Below are 18,518 nucleotides of genomic sequence, written 5' to 3'. Positions count from 1 at the left end.
ATGTACAGTAGGCTTGCATCCGTCTATATCAGGCCTATTCAACTCATTTTGTAGAAGGGTAAGATTTGAAAAAAGTGTCATACTTGTATGTGTCCTTTAAAACTTGTAAAAGGACACTGGCCACTCTTAGTTTTCACAAATAAAAGATAAATTACGTGTACAGAAGTTCAGTAGAAAAAAAATAATTCACCTTTCCAATCTTGGATGTAGGGTGTTGGCTTGCTTTATGCGGTTTTAAAGTTGTGGTCAAAAGTTTTACATACACTTGCAAAGAACATGTATATCATGGCAGTCAGGTGAGGCAAATTCAGAGAAGTTTATGCGAAGTGTTAAAATTTGCTACCACAGAGTAAAAGTGCAGAGGTGGTGACTTGCACACAAGGAAATGTTCTCCAACTCTGTGGTTTTTTTCACCTACTTACCAGAAGTCGATGCAGAATGATTCCTGTAGAAGAAATGCAGCTTGGGGCAGGTGAGAGGAATTGACGCACAACAACCATCGTCATGTTTGTTGTGTGGAAACACTAGTCAGTCAACATGCTACATGACACAATAGCCCCATTCACACTGGCTTCTGGGTGCAGCTTTAGTACGCCAGTTCCCAGGATCATTACAAATACTTTGCTTTGAAAGTACCAAGTAGTCACACAGTGAGAAAAAAGTAGGAAGTGATTAGCAAACTCGGATTTAATTATTATTATTTTTTTAAATCATGCATGGAAATGTACATAAAAAACTTGCTGCATCGAGAATCGTTTTAGAATCGAATCGTTGACCCCTGAATCGGAATCGAGTCGAATCGAATCGTGAGGTGCCAAGAGATTCCCACCCCTATGGAGAGGCGTCCGTCCTCCTACCTGTCTTATCAACTCTTCATCACATTTCTGCCCGAAAAATAGCGTTAGTCATCGGCTAAAAATTTTAACTCACCAAGTGTTTGTAATAAAAATAAATAAATCACGGCGACGGTCAGCCCCCCGGACCGAGACTTCAGTTAACTTTCCCCCCATAAAACATCCTCCCTCCCCCTTATGCGTCTTCTCCTGTGAGAATGGGGCTAATGAAGAAAAATGTCCTGCATTAGAAAGCATTCAAGTTTGCAGTTAATATATCAGTGCATATTGATAATGAGCTACAGTTTGTCATTAGACAAAATAAATGAAGAAACTAGAATGGCACTCAGTAAAGTGCATATCTCTGTCAAGGCCCAACAGTCTCCTGTAATTCAATCAAGTAATTAGAGTGCACACCAAGGCCGAACAGACAGTCATGAATTTTGGTTCAACAATGAATTTATTATTGGTCTTCTGAAAATGTATGTAGCCTAGGCTAAAACTCTTTTTTGATAAAATAAGAGTATTATTCATTTAGTAACAGACATAACTAATGAAAGGAGCTAATTAGCCTACTAGCAAATTGATTTAGGGCCAAAATGAGGTCTTCAAAGGGACACATTTGGCCCCTGGGCCTGCAGTTGAATAAGTCTGTTCTACATTATGAATTTGATTTCATTGCTTTTTAAGTTGTTAAACTCATTCAGGCACCATCATCACAATGGAATTGTGTTGTTCATGTTATGGTGCGGATTGTAATTCAATCACCAAATGCAGATCTGGAGACAGGAAGTAGTGAGTAAGTGATTTATTCAACAAATGGTGCTGGAGGGCAATGTGGATGTGATGACCGGGTGGGCAGGCAGACAGGCAGACAGGCAGGCAGGAAACAAAGCTGAATGGTGCTGGACATCCCTGCATGAACCAAGAAAGAGAAGGGCATAACAAAAGGCTAACGAAAACAAATCTAAGGAAACACAAAATACACCTGAAGTGGTGGAGAGACCAGACAGATATAGCCACACACACACACACACACACACACACACAGAAGATGCAAGTGAGGGAGAAAGTGGGGGGTAAGGCCGGACACAGAAAACACAAACAGGCTGCCACAGCAGCACCATGACAGTTCACTTTATGACAGTTTATATAGTGATTGTACTTGAGCAGTGTATTTGCTCAACAATGGGTCATAACTTATGTACCACAGTGTGCTCTGAAAAACCCTCTACATGATTTATTCTTTAATACTTTATTGTTAGGTGCAAAAATCTTATTTAGTTTATTAAAAATGATATTGATACATATTAATATTGATAAAAATAATGAAAGGAAATTAGAAAAAATAACAGGTTAGTATGGCGGTGCACATACTTACTGTATATACATACATATCAGTGTTTCCCACAGGACAGGCATCTATTTGTGGTTGTGTGGTCGGGGGGCGGGGGGTGGCGGCGGCAGCGGCGATGACTAAGAAGAACGCGGAGTTGGAATATAATTACAACACTTTATGTACATATTTATATACAGATTAGATAAATTGACAGATATATATACAGATAGCTTCTTTCTTTCCTACTGCCTGCAGACTTTGCACCCTTTGTTAGGGCAATGAATTTTTCGGGGCTTCCGAAAAAAATAGTGCAAGGCCTTATCGTAAGGAAAGTCCTTGGGGTCAGGTCCGTTGATGGAGATTCTCAGGCAGGCAGCCAGGTGTTCTCCTTGCAGCTGATTCCTCAGGTCTGTTTTCACCTAAGGATTCATCAAAAAAAATAAAAGTTAATGTCATAAACTGCACTAGTTGAAGCCTGGAAGTACTGGAAGCAAATTAATTTTCACACTGATGGACGTCTGTTCACTTTCCTTATGAGATTTCTAAGTGTCTACACTGTTTTGATAATACCTCCTGTGGTCCGGACTGTAGGCCTACCTCCTCTCCAAGTCGAGCCCTTTTCGGCCGTTGAAAATATTTTTCTATACTCATCTGTGTGAAGGAGTGAACATCCAACATTAGAATTTATTACTAACGAGCAGAACCGCTCTATGTACAGTGCCGTCTAACCTTAAGCGGCACTAGCCCTTTTTACACAGCCTCTCCGCATTATCTCCGGAGCGGTGGTTCGGCAATTCTCCGCCGATGTTGATTCACACAGAGCGAAGCCTCTCCGCCTTCACGTGTGTGATTCATACAGAAAGCCGGCGCTGCGGCTCCTAAAGAGGCGTGACGGTATACGTCATGTTGATGACGTGGGTGTCTCCCCAGGTGTTCCCCCTGTTAATCCAAACCCGCGGACGGTTTATTATCATATGGATGCTGTTATAATCTGTTGTGAATGAGATCCTGACCCACCAAACATCCTGGAAAGTGACGAAGTTACGTTTTTCGCGCTAAATTACATAATTATACATAATCACCATCAGTTAACTGGACACTGTCTGACTCCCTCACTCGCGGGGACGGAGGCTGTTTTCTGGGGGAAAGTTCCCTGAAGTCTCGGTCAGGAGGGCTGACGGTCGCGGTGATTTATTTTTATCACAAACACTCGATGAGTTAAAGTTGTTTGCCGGTGACAGACGCTGTTTTTCGGACAGAAATGTGACGAAGAGTCGGCAGGACATACGCTTCTCCACGTACATCTGTGATATTTTTTTCCCTCATATAAGTTGCCAAAGACAGTTACAGTTACTACGTTACTTTTGTTCGGTCCTGTAACGTTGCTTTGTGGGACATTTCTCTGCATTTAGTTGAGTGAAAGACCTGTGTAGTTATCAGACTGTCAGACCGACACGCCCTCGCTCCGCGCCTCCGGATTATCCGTTCACACTGGGACGGCTCACCAATAATGCGGCCCTGATACTACCTCCAGAGGCGGATCAGTATCCATATGCTTTCACATATATTTATTTATATACATACTATCTGCACATGTCTACACACAAACATAAGAAAAGAAGTGACTTAAACTCCTCTCGGCTGAATGCTTCAGTATCATTACATTGTAGAGGTTGACCGATAGTGGATTTTTAAAGGCCGATATAATAATGATAGTTTGGAGCAGGAAAAAGCTGATCGGCGATATCACTCCACTCACCCCCCCCCCCCCCCCCCCCCCCCCCCCCCCGAAAAAATTCAACACTGTTGGAAATTAACAGTCTTTGACTTTATTAGCAGCAACTGTTTTACTGAACAGCTAAGTCCAAGTAAAAATAAAAACCTAAATAAATACATAAATCAGGAAAAATTAAGTGATCCTTCACATTCTGTGAGTGGTGCTATAAAAAATAATAATCACAAAATAACACTGGTTAAACAAGGCGTATAGTGAAGGGATTTGAACTGTGATTTGTGAGCTAAAGTTTAAAAGAAATTGCCACATTTTAAGATTCATGGCAAACTAAGATGAACAGACTACACACAGACAGCATTCATTTTAGCATGTTCTTAACAAGCTGTTAGCTTAACAAGCACTGTGGTCGTGTTAAACGTGCCGGTGGAAATGTCGCTGTTTAAGCTGAAATGTGATGCACGTTGAACAAAGGACGTTATGTTTGTTGACTTTCAACTCGTGAATGTTTTATTCCACTTACAATAACGTGTGTCGCCCTCTCCACCTGGGTCACTTCTCTCCTCTCTCTGCTGCCGCTGCACACTCTCTCTCCCATGCTCTCTGTGTGTGAAGAGCAGCCCCGCCCCTCAGTGATCAGAGAGACAGAGAGCCGGGCAGGGAAGAAGCAGTGTATGGCGCTGTGGAAAAAGGCTGCAGCCATCGGCCACTATCGGAGCAAAGTTCCGCCGATTCCTATCGGTCGACCTCTATTACATTGTGTTCAACATACTGAAGATTTAATATGGCTTTAAGAGATAAGGGAGGACAGTATGCCAACAGCTTTGGCTGCTTGGAATGAACCCATGATCGAACACTCATGATATGTTTGTTTTAGATTTGTTTTCAGGCACATTTTTCCTGGTATAGTGGGTGTGTCAATAGCTCATTCAAATCATGTGTTTGCAGAAGCGTGCGTTCTAGTGAAATAATGATAATTAAGGTTAGTTCAGCCAGCTAGATTACAGGCTCATACATGGCAATGTAACAAACAGCGCTTAAACAATTTTATTGAGTTACAATATTCACCGTGCAGGGTTCTCCCCCAGAACGGGGCGAACGCTCGTCAACCTCCGAAAAAAAAGCCCCAAAAAAATGACACATTTGATCTTGATTTTCAGATGATTGTTGTTGCACCATGTGGTGAAGCGCTCTGTCAGTCCTCTGTAGTCCTCTGTAAAAATTATCTCCAAGTGTAGGCGGCATGTGTCTGACTGGAAGTTATTCCGTGGAATCATTTAGGTCAACACTGCTACTGAACTTCAAACGCAAGGCGGTAATAGTTTGTGAAGATTGTATTACCAGAAATAGGCAACAGGTTGTCCTTGAGGAGGCACCTTTATTTATTTTCTGCAGTATTTATTGATACTAGAATCACATTTCATATGAAACACCCCTATGTCAAACTGTGGAAGGTGTACTGCGACAGTGGAGCTGATGTCTTAAGTAACCAGAATGTTTTTATATAATTGTGTAAGGAACACATTTACTGAAGGCTGTAGCAATATGTAAAAAGATATGAACTAAAAAAACAGACAGTCTTGTGGTCAATAGATGACAAACAAGTTAAAGAAACAAGCGCCCAGAAAAGTATATAAAGGCTGCGTTCTCTTTGCCAAGACATCCTTCAACCTGCTACTGCACGAGCAACTTGTATCTGATCATCATAACACGGTAAGGTTTTAACTTTGTCTTTCATCACAGCACCAGCTGCACAGAAAAGACTTTTAGAAAAGGACAATTACCCAGTGCTGATTTACAGTTAATCGTAGAAAAACTAAATATATCATCTGATTGCATTGTAATAATAATAATAATAATACATTTTATTTGTTTGATGGCGCCTTTCAAGTCACCCAAGGTCACCTTACATAGGATAAAAGCATAAAATCACAGAGTTATATCACCACATAATATCACAGAATATTAAAAACAAACATTGATATAAAAAAGGAAAAGAAAAGTGTAGTGCACAGTGACCAGTCAGAGTGAGTATGCCAGTTTGAACAGGTGGGTTTTGAGTTTGGATTTGAATGTTGTGATGGAGTCTGACTGTCTTATGTGTGGGGGGAGAGAGTTCCATAGTCTGGGTGCCGAGCAGCTGAAGGCTCGGGCACCTATGGTACTGAGGCGTGGTGTGGGGATGGTTAGCAGTCCAGCAGAGGTTGAGCGGAGGGTGCGAGAGGGGCTGTATTCGTGGAGGAGGTTGCAGAGGTAGGTGGGGGCTAGATGGTGGAGAGCTTTGTATGTGAGGAGGAGGTTTTTGTAGTGGATGCGGTATTGTACAGGGAGCCAGTGAAGTTGGATGAGAATAGGGGTGATGTGGTCAGATGATTTGGTGCGGGTGATAATGTGTCCACTTACTGAGGCAATCTCTTTCTAGGTTGCAGTTGTTTACAGTGCTACCTTCCCTTCCAAGAAAGAAGTTTATTTGAGTGTGTTTTACTAAAAGTAACTTTATTTTTCATGCACTTATCAGAGATAAACCTAACAAAACTACATAAGTATACACAGTTTATACTGACAAGTTTTAAAGAAGAGTTTAAAAAAAAAGTTTTGCATCATACATATGACTTAATGTTTTGCTCAAGAATAAACTTAAGAATTTGAATTTGTATGTGTTTTTCGCTGTATACAGTTATTTTTCTATGTATAAGAATATAAAATTATACCAAAATAAAAACCCTGTGGTACTTTTTTTAAATGTATGAAATAATATATAAAAATGTTAAAGGAAAGTTATATTGATGAAGTAATGAAACAATCTCAGGAATATTGATTTTTTTTCCACAAGTGGATAAACAAGATGTTCTCGGAGGAAAATAAGGTCCCAGAACACCGTTTGTAAAACTAGAAAGGTGGCAGGGTCTGCCACATTTAAACAAAGTAAAACAGTACAAATTGTGTTTGTAATCATGAAAACAAAAGAGTTTGATTATTAAGTTTGTTTAGGTAGATTTTTCTCTTCTGATTTTTTTCATCGAAACTACACAGTTTTCCTTTAACATGTTGATATTGTAAACTGTTGAACCAGAGGTTTAATGAGAGTACTTTAACAAACTGAAGTATATAAACAGTACCTATAAGTTATTGTAATTTTGATTGTCAGGTGATATCTGAACAACCTAACTTCTTTAATATAACTTTCTAGAGATGGCGTCAGCTCTTCCTCTCATTGTGCTCCTCTGTTTGGCTGTTGGACCGTTGGACGTAAGTGATGATGCATCTTGCAGAGTTTTTAAATCGTTTGTTTTATTAGACCTTCATTAAACCCTTTCTGCTTTTCTGAAATTATTATTTCATCCTCAGCAGTATGACATTCTCACTTAATGTCCCTTTTTTCTTCACAATAATAATTAGTAATAATTCTTCGTCTACTTCTGCTTCTTAATTTAACCATAACAAACACCTTCTGAGCTCATTTAATGAATGTCTTGTTCATGTTCACAGGGGTTTTTTTTGGGACGTTTGGGCCGTCACAAACGTAAGTAGCTGCAACTTTCAACTCTGTCCAGTGACAAAAGTCTATCCCAAACACATTACGTCATCTGGTTTGCTCGAGTCATTACACAGAGCAGTCCACCAACACGTCACCACCTACTCTGATCAATGCAAAAAATGCTGTTGTCACTCTGGGATGGAGCGATAACATTATACAATGTCACCAGACTGTTTATATAAACTACTGACACAAATTATTTGAGGTGAGCCCAAGTGATTACAGCATCTTGTGCATCAGTTATTCTGATGATGGGAGGTAGGGCTGCACGATATTGGAAAAAACTGACATTGCAATTTTTTTTAGCCCTGCAATATATATTGCAACATGAAAATATCCAGGAGTTTTCATCAGATGACCTGAATAGCACTTTATGTTATGCTGCATTTCAAAATGATAAGCATTTATATTTCATATGAGCTCATTCATGCGTGCTTGCGCCCTCCCAGAACTTCCATTCCCCAGCTGGCTTACTTTAATTTATAAAAATTACGTACGTCTAATTTTCCTTCGGGTGCGGGTCGGGCGTCGGTAACAATTTATAGCGGGTCGGCTCGGGTGCGAAATGTAATTTATTCTACTGTAGGAAAACGGGTCGGATGCAGTTTTGATTATGGTGTGTACAGGCGGGTTTTCAAAATAAGACCTGTGCACGACTTTGCTGTGTGGTACCAATGTAAATGGTCAAACAAATTAGTTGTGTTACCTCTCGTTGTGGCAACAGATGCAAGGCATTGTTGACACAGAACACGTGTTTGGTCATCATTATCCTTCTTGTAGCCGAAATAATTCCAGATAAGAAGTTGCTTTTCCTTTGGCACCAAGTCTTTGTTTTCGCGATTTTCTCTTGTTCGTTGCTAATTTTTCAATGTTGTTACCAGCGACTCACTCCATGTGCAGGGACATGGTCTGCTTCAGCACACTGATTAAGAACTAATGTGATTGGTGGATCGCTGTGCATGCAGTGTGTGTCAGGTACCCTTGAAATTAGATGAGTTCATTTGCGTCCTACATCGCAGGCTCTGCGATGTGACTATTGCACACACGTACATCACGATGGGGATGCTCAAATGATATATCGTGCAGCCCTAGTGGGAGAGTGTTAAAGTTTATTTCTTTTAAAGGGGAGACACTACAGGAGAAGCCATCATATATTCATACATTAATCCATAACATGTCTTCTTTCAGACTAAAACAACTAAAATACATATTTATATGTCTGTTTAGTCCTGATTTCTGTTCTAGACATTTAAATGGAAATTATTGCATGTTTAATAGATAGATCCTAATTGGTGATATGGTCTCAGAAAAATGTGTTTTATTGTGATATTTATTAGTTCAACAATTACACCCATTTACCCAAAGTGTCATCATTTATTTCTGAAGTTCTACAATAGTTTTATTATTTGCATATTTAAGCCCACAATTTCTGAAAACTCTGAAATAATAGTCTTGCAATATGTAAGAATTGTTTACCTGTTTAATTAATACACAAAACAAATACAGACAGCCTCTAAGCAGAGTTACTGCTAACTGCTGCTAACTGTATTCTGTTACATCCATGACTGTAGCCACTGTTACCATGTTAGCTAAGTTAGCAGTGAAGCTAGCCAGACAACCAGGGGAATGTTAGTGTTTACAGCACTTGCACAGGAGATTTAGATTGCTGGGAGAAAGAGTTTATGTTTTCAGGCCCAGTGCTAGCTGCTTTGCATGCTAACTTCTGTAGATGTCTCTTACAGAATACATAGACATAGTTGACATAATGTCAACATCATTTCACATTCTGGTAATAATTTTAGTTAATATTTGAATGGTTTAAAAACAAAGATTCTTACATATTTCAACTTTGATGTAAGTGATCAACTGGGGAAGTTTCATGGTGATGTCTATTAGTTAAGTTATTTAGGTAATTCACCTGTAGTGGCTTGCCAACCCCAATGAATATGATGTAAAACTTCTGACTCAGATTTGAGCCTTATCCTGTTTGTCTAACATGAAAACTGTGGTGCAGCCTTTCATCGTCGTTGGTCTCGGTGTAGCAGGTGTTTCTTCGTTGAAACCAGAAAACTGACGTTGGCTGATGCAGAGGTGAGTAGTTAATCTTTCTTTATTGGCCTTCAGGTAGTCGATGATCAAGTTTTAGCTTTTCAGAACCCATTTGTCTGTCTGTCCTCTTTCTTATCTTCTCTGTGTACATGCTCACAGGTGTTCCATATTGACTTAGTATCTCTGTTTTCTCCCACCGTCTCCTCCATCAGCAAAACTGCATTCGTCGTGGTGGGAACCTGGCCTCAATCCACAGCTCCAGGGAACAACGCACCATCGGGAGAATGCTCGGAAAAGCCTCTACAAAATTGGCCTGGATTGGGCTGTTTGATGCAATTCAGGTGAGACATTTTTACGCTTGTAGACTACAGACAAATCTGTAACCTGCAATCAGTGTTGGGGAAACTTTGCAAGTGTAACTTGTAAAACTACATGTAGTTCAGCCAGGCAGTAGTTTGAACAAACTACATTTCTACCCCTGGAGAAATGTAGTTTGTAAAACTACTGCTAAAAAATGTAGCTTTAGCAACTACTCATTATACTCATTTAACTCAGCATTAAATAAATCAACATATAGTGTATATGAAACAAAATATAATTCACCTGCCAGCAGAAATATGCCTCTCAACTCGAGAGGAAAAAGTCAATAATTTTGTTGTTTTCAGCTTGCAGAGCTCACATGTGAACACCTAGGTCGTGTCTGTAGATGCATCTATATCCAACGTGTACATGCTCAAAATGGCCATGGTTAAGCTGGTGCATTTGGGGCGCATCGGGGGTAGTGTGTATATATGAGTACTGCCTTCCTTGGCACAAAGATCCACCCACTCTGTGAAGCATTTGAGTGCTGCCAGGGCGAGCCAATCAGAGGCAGCGTTGGCTTAGCATTTCATGACATGTTTCATGCCTTTTTTTTTTTTAAGAAAAATAAAAATGTTTTATTATATAGGTCTTTTTTTATATAAAAAAACATTTCATGTTATTGTCCAAAATTGTAGTTTGTAAATTGAGTAGTTAAACTACAAAAAATGACCCAAAAAGTAATGAAATACTTGATGCAGCACAAAATATGAATGTAGTTTAACTACCAGCAAGTTACCACAAATTGTAGTTCAACTACATGTAGTTGAACTACATAGCTTAAGTCTCCCCAACACTTCCTGCAAACAATGCAGCTGTTCAGCAATCAGCTTTCTCTTCTAGGAGGGGAAGTGGCTGTGGACTGATGGGTCGAGGTTAACCTTCACTCGCTGGGCTCGCAAGAGGCCTGACAACTTCCGTGGTAAAGAACATTGTACCCACATGTACTCCAGAGGTAAGAGTATTATTTCTAAACTTCCTAATGGTATTTTTAATTGAGAGGAAACAAAAAAAATGTGTTCATGTTGTTCTCAATGTGTCTGTGGAACAAGCACAATATTTAAATTCACTCTGATCAGTTTGACAAGTTATAAACTGCAAAGACATGTGTGCTCTTGTACTCAGCGACTCTTTTCCTTTTTACAGGGAATGTTTGGAATGATATAAATTGTGATGCCAAGTTGCCTTCTGTTTGTCGGAGGAGACGTTGATGCCTCCGTCCTCCATCTGCCCTCATGTGTACCGAGATGATGCCACTTCCACCATGACGACGTTACTTTGTCTTTGATCACAAACTTTCTCTGATGATTTCATTTTCATTTAATGCTTTAAATCAAAATCCACCAAATCAGTAAATGGCAGCATAGGAAATTGCCTCATTAAACTATGATTTAACATTTTTTATTTTTTCCTCATTTACTGTCATATATTCACTGTCTTTCATTTCAGTCACAGTCAATACAAAAAACAAAAATACACTGAAATAAAAATATTCTTTAAGCATAATACGTTTCTTTAATTGTGTGTGTGTCTGTTTGTGTCTGTGTGTGTGTATGTGTGTGTGTGTGTGTGTGTGCGTGTGCATGCGTGTGTGTGCAGTTGTGACCAGACTGTCACACTTGCTGTCAGAGAAGTGATGACAGACACACTATGACAGAAAACTCACAGCAGTGATGTAACAAGTATTTTTAAGTTGAAGTATTTTGATATTTTTATTTCTGTGTCCTTTCTTGGCAGTGTTGATGAGGCAAATATTTGTAGACAAATAACATAATTCTGTGCTCAAGGTCCCTTAATTTAAGCTGTTGTTAATATGGACTAATGCCATATGACTATAGTAGAATCTATGAGTCATACATCATTCCAACAACTTCAGTTTGAGTGACAGCTAACACTATCCCTGCTAATGTTCACGCTGCTTTTCCATGCCAATATCGATGCTGTTGCTAATCCATGCTAGCGATGTTGACCCAGCCATTGGGGCAGTCCGGCATGATGGTAATAACTCATTTATGACCACTAACCACACCCCCATTCTCTGGTTCATGAAGAACGTTGACCGTTAGTCCTGGATCCAAAACGTACTGTTTACAACATCATCATTAAAATCCACTTAGGCTGTTACCATTCCTGGAAATGTATGTAATATTATCTTAAAACGTCTATCCCTGTCCAGCCCAAAGTTGATTAAAAGTTATTGAACCATGGTTTTGGGCTCGTTGAAAGGAGATAACCTGATAAAAACATCACCCCTATCATAAAAACATGTAATTTCATAAAAAAAATAATTCTATATGAAATTGGACCCAGTGCAGTGCAAATAATAATCCACCAACATACATGTAACAGTTTATGATCCTGTCTTGTGAGAACCACATACATCTGAAAAAAGTCAGAAAAGGCCTGTTTTCATTTTGATGATGCAAATTTCAGCTCATCTACAGGGTTTTTAAAGAGTTCTTTTGGCTTCATAAGAGGAGAATTTTCTGGACACATAAAGGATCACTTCAGTCCTCAGTTTATCACAAATATACAAAATCAACACATCTGTACATGCATGTTTTTTACTGGACAGGAAGGCGATGTAATTTATAATAATATGATGTATAATGTAATATGTAACCTGAAAAGCAACTCAGCTGCCAGACAAATGTAGCGGAATAAGAAGTACTGTTGATGAAGTATCTCAGGAATCATAAAGTAGTCATGAACACAAATACCAGGTGATTGTAACAGTTTCACAGATGAAATGCAGGGTTTCCTCCAGGATTTTTTTAAACCGTGGGGGGAGGTCTGCCCGAGTGGAAGAGGGGTGGTGACGACGACGACGACGGCAACATGAATTTTGAAATGTGAAATTATGACTATTTCAAACTGAATGTTTTTCTAAATACATTATTTACTATAGGGTTTCCGGTACATGACTTGAAAATAATAAATGAAAATAGGATCTTGCAGTATCACTAGGCCAAACAACAAACACAACAACAACAAATTAAAGATATAAGTTAAATAACTAAACTAGTCTATACTGAATACCTCAACTCCTTCTCTGCCTCTCCTCTTTCCTCTCCTCCACTCACCTTCTGCACTACTTCTGCCTGTGCTCTTATCTAATATAATATTGGGAAGTGTTAATTTCGTTCACATCACCAATACCACGCAGGTAATGTTAGGAATATTTAAATATTACACTTATCATGGTACACATCATTATAATTTCTATTGACTTGAGGGAATAACATCACGACAATAAGTCAAGAACATTGAGCCTCTCCTTTATGTAAGGTTACCTGACTCTCTTCCTGTGGAAACTTTCTCTTCTTTTGAAAATAGTTTAATATACTGATCTGAAAATGTAACCAGAAAAGAGTCATGGCAGAAAATTTCCTGGGCATTACCTAAGCTAACGTTATGTCGTGCTGTTCAAAACTGAAACGTAACGGGTTTCCTCTATCAATAGAAAATTAAGTTTTACAGTTAAAAATTAATCTACAAAAAAATAATATATCTCTCTACTGTATAACCAAAGACTCGACATGCTTTATTAGGCCTAAAGTAATCTCTCTTTAACAAGTGTCAATGGTACAAAAATAAAATAAAAATAAGAATCTCTCTGAAATAATGGTAGAAATAATGCGTATCCTGTATTAACCAATCAATAACACATTTATCAGGATTTTTTCTGTAGCCTAATCCATCTATACATTAGGGTCGTTTTCACTGGTTTGAACAAAACTGTATATATATATAAAAATATATAACCTAGATTAAGTACCTTTCTTTCACCCTTTTCTCTCCCTCCACGTCGGACTGTTGTCTCTACTGTCTTCGTCTTTCGCGCGCAGCAGCTAGACAGGCTGGTGGTGACTCCGGTGTTGGTTTTTCAAAATAAGGATAGGCTATTTGCAGCGTAGCGTCACATTTCACGAAAAACACCATGTTTTGTGCCAAAATCACATTTCATACAATAATTTACATTAATATAAACATAAAACAACATAAAAACAAGGTTAAAAAAACAACAACATTATTCTGAAGGTGTGGCGGCTTTTATTTTGCCGTGGTGGTGCGCCACAATCAATTACATGTAGAGGAAACCTTGAAATGTTACCTTACGTGCTAACTACAAGCAACAGTCAGCATGTAGTAACAATGCTATGTCTTGAAAAACTTGTGTTTTGAAGTTAACATGTATGTTTTTTCCCATGCTGCAGTCAAAGTATTCACATACACCACACACAACTCAGAACAGTAACAGCATGTCAAGCGTAACCTGAACCATCGAACATAACATCTGCCTTTAACGTGCTGACAGCTGATTATCTTTTGAAATGGGATTTTATTCAGCGAAGCTGTGCAAATGATTTAAAGCCGGTCTGAGACTCGTGTCTCTTGCTTGGTTACTCTCTTTCTCTCCTCAGACATTGTCCTCTTTGGTCTTTTCACCTGTGTCATGATGTCTGTAGAGGCTGCTGAGCCTGGTTATGTTGCCCATCCTACGGAGGGTTGGCCCAATGTAGAAATTTGACATTAAGCCAAATTCCAAACCAGACTAGTAATACAGAATTTTAGCACTAGGTGGCGTTCATGACTAAACCTCTTCTGAGTGGAATTTAGGCCCCGTCCAGACGACAACGTTTTTTTTGCATCGTTTTGGCCGACCGTCCATACGGATCCTGAAAACGCAGCGCCTGAAAATTCACTTTTTTGTAAACGGGTCTCAGGGTGGAGAAATCCGAAAACGCAGCCCTCCCGTTTTCATGTGGACGGCGAATCCGCATACTTTCCAAAACGATGACGTGATCGCCCCACCCCGCGACGTCAATAACAACAACAACAACAATGGCGGACTACATGCTCATGTTCGTGCCGCAGAAGATATTGAGCCTTTCTTGCAACTTACTCGCCTTGTAGTTGAGTGCGAGTCGCAGCAGCAGTTCGACCTCATTAATGGTCCACACTAACGATTCTGGTTTCCTTGCACTAGCCATTTTCATCTTCTTGTTGTTGTGTTCGGTTTCTCCAAACAGTTTGTTTACAGCGCGCAAGCTTTATGCGCATGCTCCGTGTCTTCTTCTCCGTTTTGTTGAATGTCAAGCGCCACCTAGAGGCCTGGAAAATGAACTGCAGTTTTTTTTTTAAAACCATGACGAGGAAGACAGAGAAAAAAAAGATCATTTTCGCCCGTGTGGACGGCCCCTTAATGAGTGTCCTGGCACCTCAATCTGTCTCAGGCATGTTCAGTCTGAAAACTGTGAAAACTTTGAGGTACATTTTCTCTGGTTAGGTGGGGATGTCAGAGGTGTAACCAAGACATTTATGGGAAATCTTTTCAAAACTTGCATTTTTAAGTGTAATTGTTAGAAACCTGTTTTGTGACATCACAAAGACATTTGACCACCAAAGTCAAATCAGTTCATCCTTGGGTCCAACTGGACGTTTCTGCCAAATTTGAGGAAATTCCCTCGAGGTGATCATAAGATGTTGGGTTCACAATCACCAGCATGGGCATAAGATTACTCTCACATGTCATTCTTGTGGCTTGTCATCATAGCATCTGCTGTGGTTATGTAGAATCATCCAAACATGCATCTAGAGAAAAGTTTTTTATACAGTGAACATTGTAACTGAATAAAATCATTTCATCACTGTTTGTTACATTGCCATGTTTGAGCCTGTAGTCCAGCTGGCTGAACTAACCTTAACTATCGTTATTGCAGTAGACTGCATGCTTCTGCAAACACATCATATGAATGAGAGCATGAAAAACTTAAATATAGTCAAACAAAACAGGTGCTAGGTCTGCTCATGCAGGACTACCGTTTGGCTATTAACACACCAACTATACCAGGAAAAAGATGTACCTGATAACAAGTCTAAAACAAACATATCATGAGTCTGTCTGGGGGTGTGTTTAAGATGTAACAGCAGAGATCTTGGCTACATCTTCTGACTGTCCAGTCTGAAAACAGTCCCTGTTGGGTTAGTAGTGTCAGTTCTGGTCTTGAACCTCAGTGGAGGATTCTCATCATGTTTCATCAACGGAAGAAGGCCGTGGGATACGACCAAAAGCTTTGGCAACAGCTAAATAACTTATCTTACCCCATGATCATTAATGAATGCTTGAGCAGTATATTTGCACAACAATGGGTCGGACTCATGTACCACAGTGTGCTCTGAAAAACCCTCTACATGCTTTATTCTTTAATACTTTATTGTTAGGTGCAAGTCTTATCTAGATTATTAAAAATAATACTAACAATGAAAATGATAAAAATAATGAAAGAGATGAGAAAACTAACAGGTTAGTATGGTGGTGCACATGCCTACTGTATATGAAGTATCCATATGGCTTCACATATGTTTATTTATATACATACCATCTGCACATGCCTACACAGTAACACAAGAAAACAAAGTGACTCAAACTCCTCTCAACTGAATGCTTCAATATTATTAAATTGTGTTCCACATACTCAATCAGTTTATTCCATCTTATCAAATATTCCATATTTGAAACAGACGTATATTGTTAGCAGTTACTGGAAATATAATAATTATAATAACAATGAAAAGCATCTGACTAATTTCAGATACCACGACTGAACTGAAGAGTTACTGTGTCTTTAAGAGATAAGGGAGGACAGTATGCCGACAGCTTTGACTGCTTGGAATGAATCCACAACAGAACACTCATGATATGTTTGTTTTAGATTTGTTTTCATGTAAAAATAATTTCCTGGTATAGTGGGTGTGTCAATAGCCAAACAGTAGTTATGCTCCTGTTTTGTTTGACTATATTTTACATTTCATGCTCTCATTCATATGATGTGTTTGCAGAAGCATGCAGTCTACTGCAATAATGATAGTTAAGGTTAGTTCAGTCAGCTGGACTACAGGCTCAAACATGGCAATGTAACAAACAGTGATGAAACGACGTTATTGAGTTACAATATTCACTGTATGAAAAAATCAACATTTTCTGATGCCAGCTTCGTAAAAGTAAATGTTTTATATGCATTTTTTTCTGTAGATGCATGTTTGGATGATTCCACATAACCACAGCAGATGCTATGATGACAAGCCAGAAGAATGACATGTGAGAGTAATCTTATGCCCATGCTGGTGATTGTGAACCCAACATCTTATGATCACCTCGAGAGAATTTCTTCAAATTTGGCAGAAACATCCAGTTGGACCCAAGGATGAACTGATTTGACTTTGGGTGTCAAATGTCTTTGTGATGTCATAAAACAAGTTTCTAACAATACAGTGATAACTTATATTTCACCCAAAATATTCTAAGAACCTTTAATTAAGTTCCTTTAAAGTCTTAACTACATATTATATGAGTCTGGACAGTCTTGGATGTAAACGGCTACTTAACTGGTGCGTGGAAGCATACAAATGCAAGGGGATAATTCTAGCTTTATTTCCTGATGATGAAAAAGGCAACAGGTTGTTCCTGAGGAGGAAACTTTATTTATTTTCTCCACAAGTATATTGACACTAGAATCAAATATCAAATGAAACATCCCTACGTGTAACTGTAGAAGGTGTACTGCGACAGTTAACGCTATAGTTGTTTATGTATCAAGTGGAGCTGATGTCTCAAGTAACCACAGTGTTTTTGTAGAACTGTTTAAGGAACAAATTTACTGAAGGTTGTGGCAATATATAAAATAATACTTACTAAAACAACAGACAGTCTTGTGGCCAATGGATGACAAACAAATTAAAGAAACAAGCACCCAGAAAAACTATATAAAGGCTGCGTTCTCTTTGCCAAGACATCCTTCAACCTGCTACTGCACGAGCAACTTGAATCTGATCATCATAACACGGTAAGGTTTTAACTTTGCCTTTCATCACAGCACCAGCTGCACAGAAAAGACTTTTAGAAAAGAACCATTACCCAGTGCTGATTTACAGTTAATCGTAGAAAAACAAAATATATCAGCTGATTGCATTGTGTCCACTTACTGAGGCGATCTCTTTCTAGGTTGAAGTTATTTACAGTGCTACCTTCCCTTCCAAGAAAGAAGTTTATTTGAGTGTGTTACAAAAAGTAAAATGATATCCTTCTTTTAAAGTAAAAGTAACTAAAAGTTTATTTTCCATGCACTTATCAAAGATAAATGTAACAAAACTACTTAAGTACAAGTAAGTTTTATGTGTTCTATGTATGTTTCACTGTATTCAGTTATTTTTATCTACGAGAATAAAAGATTATACCAAAATAATAACCCTGTGGTACTTTTAAAGTATGAAATAATATATACAATTATTAAAGGGGCACTTTGTAATTTCTGGGATGAAATTCAAACTCGTAATTTTAATATTTACAATATTAATGCGGTAATAATACAATCTCAGTAATATTGTTTTTTTTTTCCATAGTGAATAAACAAGCTGTTTTGAGAGGGAAATGAGGTCCCAGAACACTCTTTGTAAAACTAGAAAGGTGGCAGGGTCTGCCACATATGAACGAAGTAAAACAGCACAAATTGTGTTTGTAGTCATGAAAACAAAGAGAGTTTGATCAAACTCTCTTTGTTTTCATCACTACCTATCAGAACCCCTACCTATCAACCTACCTATCAGACCCTATCAGAAAAGAAAATTCTGTCTAAACAAGTTTGTTTGGACAGAAATTTCTTTTCT

At 38.7% G+C, this 18,518-nt stretch overlaps 1 protein-coding gene and 1 long non-coding RNA gene across 3 annotated transcripts in view; one reads left to right on the top strand and one right to left on the bottom strand.

Annotated features, from left to right (window-relative positions):
* LOC115585365 (galactose-specific lectin nattectin-like) overlaps positions 1–18,518 on the top strand; it is a 35,831-nt gene that overhangs the window by 14,970 nt on the left and 2,343 nt on the right. The window contains exons 2-7 of one of the 2 annotated variants that reach the window (XM_030423684.1): positions 7,095–7,153; positions 7,394–7,427; positions 9,457–9,533; positions 9,704–9,832; positions 10,695–10,806; positions 10,998–11,251. In XM_030423684.1, coding sequence (XP_030279544.1) covers positions 7,097–7,153; positions 7,394–7,427; positions 9,457–9,533; positions 9,704–9,832; positions 10,695–10,806; positions 10,998–11,062 — 474 coding nt within the window. In that variant the 5' untranslated portion in view covers positions 7,095–7,096 and the 3' untranslated portion in view covers positions 11,063–11,251. Of the gene's footprint in view, positions 1–7,094; positions 7,154–7,393; positions 7,428–9,456; positions 9,534–9,703; positions 9,833–10,694; positions 10,807–10,997; positions 11,252–16,887; positions 16,954–18,518 lie in introns of those variants that run through there. The other variant, XM_030423685.1, reaches the window with a different exon arrangement.
* On the bottom strand, positions 2,327–3,021 carry LOC115585372 (uncharacterized). The gene is made up of 2 exons (XR_003984695.1): positions 2,743–3,021; positions 2,327–2,591 (listed from the first exon to the last, which is right to left on the bottom strand). It is a non-coding gene; the product is annotated as an uncharacterized LOC115585372 (long non-coding RNA).

This window comes from Sparus aurata, chromosome 7 (assembly GCF_900880675.1).
Source record: "Sparus aurata chromosome 7, fSpaAur1.1, whole genome shotgun sequence".
Taxonomy (NCBI): domain Eukaryota; kingdom Metazoa; phylum Chordata; class Actinopteri; order Spariformes; family Sparidae; genus Sparus; species Sparus aurata.
This window is presented reverse-complemented; position numbering and strand designations above follow the sequence as displayed.